The sequence below is a fragment of the Vipera berus genome (assembly GCF_964194415.1).
Source record: "Vipera berus genome assembly, chromosome: 7".
Classification (NCBI taxonomy): domain Eukaryota; kingdom Metazoa; phylum Chordata; class Lepidosauria; order Squamata; family Viperidae; genus Vipera; species Vipera berus.
Window position 1 is genome coordinate 30925137 of NC_138209.1, and position 13019 is coordinate 30938155.

At 38.0% G+C, this 13019-nt stretch overlaps 1 protein-coding gene across 3 annotated transcripts in view; it reads left to right on the forward strand.

Moving 5' to 3' along the window:
- Positions 1–13019, forward strand: part of INPP4B (inositol polyphosphate-4-phosphatase type II B) — a 208515-nt gene that overhangs the window by 55705 nt on the left and 139791 nt on the right. For all 3 annotated transcript variants that reach the window (XM_081332718.1, XM_081332720.1, XM_081332719.1), the window contains 2 exons: positions 306–526; positions 1778–1822. In XM_081332718.1, the coding sequence (XP_081188844.1) occupies positions 436–526; positions 1778–1822 (136 nt within the window). In that variant the 5' untranslated portion in view covers positions 306–435. The remainder of the gene's footprint in view (positions 1–305; positions 527–1777; positions 1823–13019) is intronic.

Here is a 13019-nt window from a genome sequence, read left to right on the forward strand (position 1 = left end):
TTTATAATGATTTTATAGTTTTGTAACAGTACATCTACTCATCTGAGCCTTTATCTCCTGGGAAATATGTTTTGCAGCTCTTTGTCTTGCTCAGAGAGGCTTGACAAAATGTACCAAATAGAAGTTTCATGCTGCCATCTACTTCTAGGATTGATTATGAAACATCAGCTTGATTATTTATGTTTTGGTGACAGGTGGGAAAAATGTGCAAAATTGTTGCTAGAAACATCATGTTGACAATTTTCAAAAAGATGTATGATAATGTTTGGATTAATGAAACTTTGTCAAATGTTTTCTGAACACAGAATTTCAGCCTGGAGACCCAGATCTTTATCTTAAAGCTTCACCAAGGACTGACTGTGGATCTTGGGCTGTGGCACCCAAGCAAATTCTGAAGAACTGTGAATTAAAATTTGTTGGGTTGAGAGATTTATCATGGATATCAAGGAAGAGAGAGCACCAGAGGAAGAACAGCAATTTATTCCATCTGTACAAGGAGATAGTTATGCAGAATCTAAACTCACAAGTAAGTAAATTCAGTACATAAGCTATCTGCTGTATCACGATCCTGTGAATGGTGTTAGAAAAACTTATTCTAAATGTGTAGGTACTGACTTTCATCACATATCATAGATAAAAATATATTTCCATTTTACAAATTGGCAATTAGATTGGAAGAAATGTTAGCTCCAAATCTCCTATCTCAGTCTGCTGAACCCTGCTGATCGTACTTCTGAATCATTATATATTTAGCTTAGTGTGCTCATCATTGCTCTATTACTATGAAGCTGCTTCAAAAAGCTTTACAAGAGTTAATGATGTAGTAACAGCTGCATTTGCTGTTCTAAATGAAGTAGCAAAAGTCTTGATATCCTAAATTAAGCATACTAAATTGAGCATGTTGGCGTTGACAGTAGCCTTCCACAGACTAAAGATAAATTCATTGGAATTTATGAGATTTAGATAACCAAATTTCATTTTAAAATTCTTCATAATCTTACATTATTTTACCTTGCAATATTTATCTTATTAGATTTATGTGCCACCCATCCCACTGCAGCAGTGACTCTGAGTGGGTTACAAATTGATAAAATCTAATACAAAACAATTAAAATTACAAAATAGTTAAAGAGTAAAAACCAAAGGGACCGGCAATATGGAGTGGGATCATCTCTCTACCCTGTCAGCCACCCCCAGCATAGGAAGAGCCCTTGCAGGGCTCCATCCCAGCTGGCAGAACCAGGTTTTAAGGCTCTTCCTGAAGAGCAGGAGAGTGGAGGCCAACCTTACATTTGGTTGTAGAGTATTCCACAGGGAAGGGCCATAGCAGAGAAAGCTCTTCGCTTGAACTGTGCCAGCCAAAAATTTTTGGCAGACAGGATCTGAAGTAGATGTCTTCCGCAGGAGCAAGTGGGATGGGCTAATCCCATTAAAGAATATAAAGTACTTTGACATGTTTATAGTATTCCATATATAGTCATGTAACCTGCTGAAGTGAAAATATGTTTTGCTTTTCATTATTATGGGGAAGGAATGAGTATGTAACCTGAATAATGAATGGTGTGAATAAAGAGTGGTAATAAAATGTGTTTGTTGGGTATAAATAATTCCAGTTAGTAAAATAGTGATAGATTTTAAAAAATGGAGAAGGGAAGGTTTTGTTTGATAGTTTAAAATGCTGCTGACAGAATAATTTCATTAATGTTATAACTAATGTAATACAAAATATTCTCATGTATGAATAATAATGCAATATAATATATGCTTTCACCAATAGGTCTCAAGAAGTTTATTAATGAACCAAAGTTTGAATTCAGTCTTGGTAAGACAAAATGTTCAATCTATGTTAATATTTGTAAAACATATTTTTATTTTAGAAAGTCTGAAAATGAAATGATATTTCTGAAATAATTTGTAATGTATCTTGAATTATTTTTATGAGATCTTAGATATAGTTCTTCATAAAGTGCTGATTTTTTAATCAGTAGAAGATTCAGTGACACTCTTTATTTTGTTATAGTTTCCTTTTCTTTACAGAGAAATAATGTAGTATTAACCTTCTTTCCTGCCTGCCTTTCCTCCTATACATTGAAGTTCAGGTAGAAGAAATAAATCACCACACTAGGTGGGATATTTTAATTTATTTTTCCCATTTGAGTGGCTTCTAAGAGGAGGCAATTATCAATGACAAAGCATCCCAACAGCAGAAAATGCTTTCACAGAAAATTTGTGTTGTAATCAAAATGTGTATTAGATGTTTTTCTTCATCTTTTTCTATTAATAAGCTTTGCCCTGATTTCGACAAATGCCTCTATTTTTCTGCTGAATAATAATATCCTGAACTAGTTAGAGACAGAACTCTCAAAGAAATAGGCCATCTTTACAGACATACATAAAAATATTTATCAGATAGAAATATGAAATTATTTTCTCCCAAATAATCCTTGTTTGTAGCAGGGGATCTTAAAAGTTGCTGCGAAAAACAGAAGATGCTTAGATGCTGATAGCCAATGTGGTAAAATGATATGATGTTATGATTCATGTTCAAATTCCCAGTCATTCGTGGAAGCTTTCTGGTAGGGTTGGGACAATTATTATCTGTCATTCAACAGGATTATTCTTTGGAAAAATGGATCTTGTACTTCACTTACATATAAGCATCTACCAAATAAAAATAATAAGTATTAGAACAAAGATCAAGCAGATATATAAAAGGTTATAGATGTCACTGTTGCAAAGGATTAGCTCTTGCTTAAACAAAGTGTTTGTCTTTTTCAAACACCTAAATAGGGTTTTCTCTTTTATTAATTTTCACATGACCTCCGCTCTTCTTTTTCTAATTCTCTTTCCCATAGCTATCTTTCCTATCACCTTCAAATTTTTCCTATTGTTTTGCTCTTTTCTGGTGGAACGAAAGGTAGGTGTGTTTATATGTATGTGTACCTAGGAGTATTTGAGGTTTTGTATTTGAGAGGGGTTTATTCATGAGACAGAATGGTCAGTATATAAAGATAGGACATCAATTAATTTTATAAAAGGGGCACTTAATTTTACTGATAATAGTAATTATTACTATTAAGGTTAAGTAATTAAATTAGCCTTTTTTAGTTCTGGTTTGTTTTTGCTTTTGTGGGTGGAGTTGGTCCTTTTTTGGACTGTTGTTTCTGGTCGATATGTATACCACAAAGTTTTATATCAGACACATGAAACATTGGTAAAGTTGAGTGAAGTATAAGGTTTGTTTCAACTGGAATTCACAGTTTTGGATAACACAGCTCATGTTGTTAAACTGTGTAGTAAGTAAAACAAAATCTATGGATATCTGAACTTGTAAATTTATTTAAGAACTGAGTGGATTCTGCTAAGATTAGCCATTTTTAACAAGCATAGTTTTAAATTCTTTTACAGCAATAATATATTGTTTTATTATTATAGTTTGAATTTCACAAAAAACCCTTTGTATTTCTGATTAAAACAAAGTATAAACAACAAGGAAGAAGACGCTATGTATTTTGAGGATAAGTATGAAAAAGTTTTAAACCTAAGTGTATTTATACATTCAGTTATTTAAGAAAAGGTGGTTTTCTGAATACCCTGTCGTGTTCCATTATTTGTCAATTTTATTTTGTATGCTTTTTAGTAATGACATTTTGGTTAAGTTTTGCAATATTAAAGTTGTTGAATATACTTCTCAGTTAGTTTGTGCCATGGATGCAGTCTATTTTTATGATTTATGTTCTAACAGGATATTAGGTTGACAGCTAAAAGCAAGTTTGGTTGTAATGGTGAAGGCCTCAGAGACTAGTCTTGTCTTAGATGCAAAGCCAGCTGAATGCCTTTGGATTAGTCACTTCTTGCAACCCTAGAGAGGTGGCAACTGCAAACTATATTCAAAAACTCTTGCCAAAAAACGTGCAGGGATTTGTCCAGGCAAGCATGTAACATAGATGTGTGTGTGAACAAGAATATCAACCTTGCTGTCAAGCAAAATCAAACTTCTATTAGCGAGTGCCACACAAAGTGCACTAACCAAATAGGTGGTAAGATAATAGGGGAACTCAGGCACCACACATGTTATGTAGAAAGTAAACACAGAGACAGACATAAAGGACTCAAATGTCTCTACACCAATGCACAGAGTATGAACAGCAAACAGGGTGAACTAGAAATTCAGGTTAATGAGGACAGATAAGATATTGTTGCCATTATGGAAACATGCTGGGATGAAACCCACAAATGGAACACACAGCTAGAGGGATTTGAATTATTTAAAAGAAACAGACCAAATAAAAGAGGAGGTGGAGTTGCCTTCTATATAAGGAATAACTACATCTCTACAGAAATAGAGCACAACAATAATGAAAACTGTAAAATTGAATGCATTTGGGTCAATATAAAAGGGGGGGGGGAAATGACATTGCCATAGGTGTATACTATAGGCCACCCAACCAAACAGAGGAAATAGATGAACTTTTTGCTAGTCAGCTAAGTAAGGTATGTAGGAAGCACATCACAATAGTAATGGGGGACTTTAACTACCCTGACATCAACTGAGAGACAAACTCTGCAACAAGTGGAAGATCAAACAGATTCCTGACAAACCTAGCAGACAACTTTGTCACCCAAAAAGTAGATAAGGGAACTAGGGGATTAGCCATTTTGGATCTAATTCTCACTAACAGAGATGAAATGATAGAAGGTGTTGAAGCCACAGGAACCTTGGGAGGAAGTGTTCATGCAATATTGGAATTCAACATTATGGAAGCACAAGCAATAGAACACAGTCAAACTAGAGTCTTGGACTTTAAGAGAGCTAATTTCAATAAACTTAGAGAGGGCTTGGAAGGATTCCATGGATGAGAATCCTCAAGGGGAAAACAACTCAAGAAACTTTGGAAATTTTGAAAAGTGAGATAATAAAAGCCCAGTCTAGCACAAAACCAACGAAGAGGAAAAATAACAGCTCTCAAAAGAAACCAGCATGGCTGCATAAAGAACTCTCTGACAAATTGAAAGATAAAAAGGACAAGTATAGAAAGTGGAAAGAGGGGCACATAACTAAGTCAGAATATCAGCAAATAGCGCGAGCCTGCAAAGATGAAGTGAGGAAAGCTAAGGCTCAAAATGAACTAAGGCTTGCGACTAAAGTCAACAATAACAAAAAAAGCTCCTTTCAACATGTAAAAAACAAGAAAAAAGTGAAGGAAATGATTGGTCCACTGGTGGGTGAAAATGGCAAGAAGGTGACAAGCAACAGGGAGAAAGCAGAACTATTTAACTCGTTTTTTGCATCTGTCTTTACACAAAGGGAAAAAACAGACCAACCTATCAAAAATAGTGCCATAAAATAGAAACAAGAATAGAAACAAGTTAAGATAGGCAAGAAAATGGTAAGTGAGCACCTGTCCAGCCTAGACGAGTTCAAATCACCAGGACCAGATCAATTACACTGCAAGGCTCTCAAGGAACTGGCAGATGTGATCTCAGAACCACTGAACTATATTTTTCAAAGATTCTGGAGCACTGGGGAACTACCAAAGGATAGGGAAAGAGCTGATGTAGTTCACATCTTCAAAAAAGGGGAAAAAATGGATCCAGGAAATTACAGATCTATCAGCCTGACCTCAATACCTGGGAAGATTCTGGAAAAGATAATCAAACAATGAATCAGCGAGCACCTAGAGGCAAACAAAGTCATTACTAAAAGCCAACGTGGGTTTGTCAAAAATAGATCATGCCAGACAAATCTTATTGGATTCTTTGAACAAGTGACAAAATTAGTGGATCAGAGGAATGCTGTGGATATAATTTACTTGGACTTCAGTAAGGCATTTGATAAAGTAATCACCACCAGATGGATTTGTAGCTGGCTGACCGGCCGTACTCAGCATATGGTCATCAATGGAACCGCATCTACATGGAGGGAAGTGTGTAGTGGGGTGCCCCAGGGCTCTGTTCTGGGCCCAGTGCTCTTCAACATTTTCATCAATGATTTGGACGAAGCAATAAATGGGGAACTCATCAAATTTGCAGATGACACCAAGCTGGCAGGAATAGCCAACACTCCAGAAGACAGGCTTAAGATACAGGAGGATCTGGACAGACTTGAATACATGGCGCTATGTAACACAGGGCTTTTCAACCTTTTCACCCATTGTACTACTTTTAGGATATGACAACATCCGAGTACCACCAGTCGTCAAAACTTGATGACCCCCCCCCCCCAAAAGGAAAGAAGTGATGAAGTTCAATGGTGAAAAAAGTAAGGTTCTACATTTAGGCAAGAAAAACCAAATGTACAGGTATAGTATAGGGGGTACCTTGCTTAATAGTAGTAACTGTGAGAGGGATCTTGGAGTTCTAGTAGACAGTCACTTAAATATGAACCAGCAGTGTGCTGCAGCTGCCAAAAAAACCAACACAGTGCTAGGCTGCATTAACAGAGGAATAGAATCAAGATCACGTGAAGTATTAATACTACTTTACAATGCCTTGGTAAGGCCACACTTGGAATACTGCATCCAGTTTTGGTCACCACAATGTAATTAGGATGTTGAGACTCTAGAAAGAATACAGAGAAGAGCAACAAAGATGATTAGGGGACTGGAGACTAAAACATATAAGGAATGGCTGCTGGAATTAGGTATGTCTAGTTTAATGAAGAGAAGGACAAGGGAGGACATGATAGCAGTGTTCCAATATCTCAGGGGCTGCCACAAAGAGGAGGGAGTCAAGCTATTCTCCAAAGCGCCCAAAAGCAGGACAAGAAGCAATGGGTGGAAACTAATCAAGGAGAGAAGCAACCTAGAACTAAGGAGAAACTTCCTGACATTTAGAGCAATTAACCAGTGGAACAACCTTCCTCTAGAAGCTGTGAATGCTCCAACACTGGAAGTTTTTAAGAAGAGACTGGACAGCCATTTGTCCGAAATGGTATAGGGTTTCCTGCCTGAGTAAGGGGTTGGGCTAGATGACCTCCAAGGTCCCTTCCATCATCATCATCATCATCATCATCATCATCATCATCATCATCATCATCATCATCATCATTATTATTATTTCTGAGAATTGGACATGATCAGGTATTTCAAGAGTTTTATATCTTTATAATATAATTATAATATATAGATATATGTAATAATGTATAGCTATAATTGCAATAAAATTATAATTATATCTATACTCTTTATCCTTTCTTTGTAGGATTTTTTTTCTTGGAGCCTTCTCTTTCAATTTTTCTTAATCACTTCAGAATTCTGTTCCTGGAACCAGAAAGACTTGTTGAACTGGGGTCTGGGAAAAGCAGAATAAATTGGAACAGTTATTCCCCATTACAGTCCTGCCCAGGCTGCCTAAAATTTCATTTAGCTTCAGAGGTTTTACCCTAAGTAAAAAAAAATTACAATAAAAATAAAATGATTTGAATGTTGTTGAATTAAAAAAACAATAGAGACACATTGGAGTTTCCTGCATAATGTATGTTATGCTTAATATAAGAAGAAATATATGCAGCCTGTATATAAAATATTTGTATCTAGCCATAACAACTTTCATAGCAAGAATATCTTTTGAAGTACAATATATAATTACTATGCAGAAATAAAAATCAACATTGTGGTCTGACTAGAAAATTGTGGTCACTAGACTAGTCTGAATAAATCAAATGTTTCTTAATCTTTAAAAGATAGTGAAGCAGATTATGACATTTTATACAGATGGCTGAAGAATAAAAGCCTTTTCTGAATGTAGCATTGAACCTATACTGTTGATTGCAGAATATGATTATTTTGTAATTTTTATCAGTATTAAAAAAGCTTTTTATCTGACATTCTAGGTTACTTAATTAAGAAGCTTTGAGCTATCTTTATTATACTTCAAGCAGAACAAAAATTATTGAAACTGCAGAGAATTTATCAAAATAAAAGCAGTTAAAAAAATTGAACTATGTTGAACATGATATTTGTTCAGATTTAAAAAAAACTGCATCTTAGTATTAGGTTCCTGAAAAATTTATTTATTCATAGATTTATGGCTGAGGAAAAGCTTGAATATTTCTGATGGACTTTTGCATGGTTTTCTTTACCTCATATTAACACTGTGGTAATTCTGACCATAGAGGTTTGAGATCATTGGAAAAAAATATACTTAAGATGAAAAGCCTATTATCAAGCAGCGCTTGGCAAATCTTTATATTACTTGTTTAATTTTTCTGTTTGTCAACAGTCTATTAATATGTGCTTGACGTTACATAGAAGTGGCAAGATGATATTGAAACTATTTTAGCAAAGACAATTTGAAATAATTGTACAATTTGCTCACTTGCCTTGGGATATATTTAAGCAGGGTTATGTAATTTTTAGTCCTGAAATTTTATTGGCGGGCCATCCATGCTATTCTCTTGATGGAAAATTTTAATGTTCAGCAAGCAGCTAATTTTAGCTAAGTAGTTTGGCGCTACTTTAAACTTTCTCCATTGTAGACAATGAAAATTCATTTAAAGTATCATTGCTACATGGAAAAAGTAGCAATTTTAAGGGTCACTACTGAGAAGGGACAGGCTAACCACCTATCCTTCCATTAAAATTGTAATGTTATTGCTTTCATTTTGTCTATTAATTTTCGCTTTTCAGTATTTTGGAAATTCTATGAGTAAATATAATAATTAAACATATAAATAAGTTTTAAATTCTAATTGCCAAGTAGGAAGTATTTTTGAGAGAATTTTGTAATTTCCTAAGCGAATAAAAAGGAATTAAAGGGGAAAACATAGTGTGCCTCATTTATGAAAGGTATTTCAAAACTTTTCTGTCTGAACTGTTCTTAATTTGAACAGTATGTTTCCCATAACTACCGTATATACTTGAGTATAAGCCGAATTTTTCAGCCCACTTTTTGGGCTGAAAAATTCCACTTCGGCTTATACTCCAGTCAACAAAAAAACTTACCGAGGACTTGTGCGTGGCCGAGGCTTTGGTGCTTCCGGGATCGCGCGCACCTCTCCCAAGCCACCGCCGTCCGAGACCTGCTGAAGTTTGGGGAGGTTTGGGGAGGTGCGCGCGCACCTCCCCAAACCTCCCCAAACTGCAGGTCTCCGTTCCTCCGCGCCCTGCCTGCCTGCTTCTTTCCGCAGCGGAAAGAAGCAGGCAGGCAGGGCGCGGAGGAACGGAGACCTGCCGACGTTTGGGGAGGTTTGGGCGCCTCCCCAAACCTCGTCAGGTCTCCGTTCCTCCTGCCAACGTTTGGGGAGGTTTGGGCGCCTCCCCAAACCTCCCCAGGTCTCCGTTCCTCCGCGCAGACCTGCCGACGTTTGGGGAGGCGCCCAAACCTCCCCAAACGTCGGCAGGAGGAACGGAGACCTGCCGAGGTTTGGGGAGGCGCCCAAACCTCCCCAAACGTCGGCAGGTCTCCGTTCCTCCGCGCCCTGCCTGCCTGCTTCTTTCCGCTGCGGAAAGAAGCAGGCAGGCAGGGCGCGGAGGAACGGAGACCGGCCGTTTGGGGAGGTTTGGGGAGGTGCGCGTGCACCTCCCCAAACCTCCCCAAACTTCGGCAGGTCTCCGGACGGCGGCGGCTTGGGAGAGGTGCGCGCGATCCTGGAAGCACCGAAGCCTCGGCCGCGCGCAAGTCCTCGGTAAGCTCCGGGCGGTCACTTGCTTCGCGTCTCCTGAGGGAAGGGGGGGCGACTGGAGCGGGCGTGTTTCCTCGCCTGCTGGGCGCCGCGATTTGCCCGGGGAACGCGCGGGCCCCGAATGGCAGCATGGAGCGAGGAAGCGGACAGCCAGGGCTTCCCCGAGAGCCACGGCCACACAGGGTATTCCTGTGTATTCAGGCTTGCAAAATGGCGGATCGAGCCTCTGCTGGCGGCAGAGGCTTGCAGAGCGCGGATCCAGCCTCCGCCGGCGGCGGAGGCTTGCAGAACGGCGGATCGGCTTATACTCAAGTCAACAACTTTTCCCAGTTTTGGGGGGTGAAATTGGGGGTCTCGGCTTATACTCGAGTCGGCTTATACTCAAGTATATACGGTATGCACTTTTTCTGTAGCAAAACTCAGTATTCTCAAGGATATTGTCTAGGGCACAGGTCAGTGACCCGCAGCGCTGGAGTCGCATGCAGCTCTTTCAGCCGTCTCCTGCAGCTCCTAGTCCTCCGCCATTTGCAGAGACAGAGAGAGGCACTTTCGCTTCCCTTCTCTCTCTCTCTCTCTCTCTCTCTCTCTCTCTCTCTCTCTCTCTCTCTCTCTCTGTGTGTGTGTGTGTGTGTGTGTGTGTGTGTGTGTGTGTGTGTGTGTGTGTGTTGCTCTTATACCTTCAATTCTACGTGGGGAAAAACCCGAATGACCAAAGATCTACATATATATATATATATATATATATATATATATATATATATATATATATATATATATATATATATATATATATATGTATATGTATATGTATATATGTATATATATAATGGATGGTTTGCAAATCTAGGGAATGTTGGGAAAGGTATAATGAACATTGTTATGAACAATATTTGTTACAACATTGTTCATAGCTATAAAGGTATAATGTTAAATATTATGAACAATATTTAGCTATATTTCCTTATCTTGTTCTTAATTTCTTTTTTTAAATAATATTTTTCTTAATTTTCTATTTGTACATTTAGGTATTTAAAAAGCAACATGGTGGCTGGGTTAATCAATAGTTCAGTAACTGTTCTGTCACAGCCTATGTACGTCCTTGTTACTTCACAAGGCAACCCCCCTTTTAACTGTAGACTGGAAAAATAAACCGTTTTTTATTTGAGTTACAGACCTTGTCCACAAACAAAACGGAGCATGAGCCAAAATAGGAAAACTTACTGGTAAAATAAACAGACCATCATCTCTTGACACAGAAGTTCTTTGCAAACAGTTGCCTCCAGCAACCAGCCCTGCCCACACATTCCCTTTTTGTTACGCAGCCCCCAAGGTGTGGCTTCTCACTGCTTTCTCCTGCCCCATTGCCTCCCTCTGATTTACTCGTGTGACCTGTCTACATTTACGTGCATCTCTGAGGTCTTCCAGTGTGCTTCCTCTGAGTCTGACTCAGCCTCCCAGCTGGCTTTCAGCTTGATCACGAGTGGAGGGGCCAGATTCTTCCTCACTTTGTAAGTCTTGTAACTCATCAGAGCCTTCCTCCAACTCTGATGGTTCCCCAGGCCCCTCCTCCTCCTCCTTTGATTACCCAGACTCAGCTGCCAGGTTCAGAGGCTGGCATGGAATCACAACAGTAACATACAAAAATCTTTAGTACAAATCTCAAACTACAACCTCAAATATTTCCTCTTTTTTCCCCTTAATATCTAATATCTCATATTTAAGCTTATACAGTTCTTATTATATCAACTAAATAAAAACATTATTACATTTATCAATAAATTTTTAGCTTATACATATCTTAATTACTTTTACATTCAATCTTTACAGTCAATCAATGTCCTATTATTAGTTTTTCCCAATTTTTAGTTTCCTATCAATATTCAAATTTAACATTTGATATTTTTAATTTCCAGGTTTTAGGTAACCAAAGTTTCCTTTATCTCAATTCATAACAGAATCTAATATTCAAAATACACATCTTATATATTTGGGTATAATTTTGTTCTATTCTAAAAGTTATCTATTTCCCCCCATCTTACATCATCTAATTAATAATACAGTATCCCCTTTAATAAATCAAAGCCCATTATATATATTGTCTGAGTTAATCAAATTTTTTTCCTTTTGGGTCTAATTTTTAAGTATTAAACAAATAGCATCCTTATTTTCAACTAATTGCAAATGTTTTAAATTTAATGACCAAAATTTTCCTTATCTCAGCTTCTCCCTCTAATTAGTAATAAATCAAAACCCCAATTTTCTTCACCCTTATTCTGGCTTTCTTTCTTTGCCAGCTAGCCTTCTATGTCAACGCTTTTAAGTCATCAAATAGATCTCCCTCTATTATTATATATATTGTTTGGAATAAGAGAGACCATTTAGTTGCCATTTTTTGGAAGGGCTAGCCCATTTGTATTCCTTAAATCGTCTCCCTATTATTCCAAATTCCATAATTGTCCTGGTATGTTTATCTTCCACTCAGTCTGTTCTTCTTGCTCCTCAAATTTCTTCTGATTTATATAGAAAGTCTGTTCCATTTTCATTGTTGTCAGTCCCTTCTTTGGATAGTCCATTGACTGTATTGGTTGGTCAATTGAGTCCTCTGTCTTAGTATTTGATTGTTCAACTTCTGTTACCTTCTGCATTGTTAGATCTTTAGTTGTAGTTGGAATTTGGGTTTGTATATCTAAGCTGACATCTTGTTCTTTTCTGTAACATCTTACTTTGCCACAAGCTGAAAGGATGGTTTCATGTATTGCTTTTAACATGGAAAGAATCTTTTCCTGGTCTTCATCCATCTTCTCTTAATGGTGTGTTAAGTTGAGGACTTTGAAATCAGATGATGCAAATAATTTTATAGCTGGGTATGGGACCTCTGGGATGCAGTGGCTCAGTGGGTTAGGACGCTGAGCTTGTCGATCAGAAGGTCGGCAGTTTGGCGGGTCGAATCCCGAGTGCCGCGTAGCAGAGTGAGCGCCTGTTACTCGTCCCAGCTTCTGCCAACCTAGCAGTTCGAAAGCACGTAAAAATGCAAGTAGAAAAATAGGGACCACTCCTGTGGGAAGGTAACAGCGTTCCGTGCACCTTTGGTGTCCAGTCATGCCGGCCACATGACCACGGAGACATCCTCAGACAAGCGCTGGCTCTTCGGCTTTGAAACGGAGTTGAGCACCGGCCCCTAGAGTCGGAAACGACTAGCACGCATGTGCGGGGGAACCTTTACCTTTACCTTATGGGACCTCTATTTCACGTGTTTGTAGGTAGTCTTTATAGTAAAAGTCATTTGTCAAGTACGATTTTATCATCTCCAATAATGTCCAATATTCCTCAGATAAAAAAGTAGGAAGGCAATTCCCCATATACAGCTCTAAAAATCAATAAAGGTTTACATTCA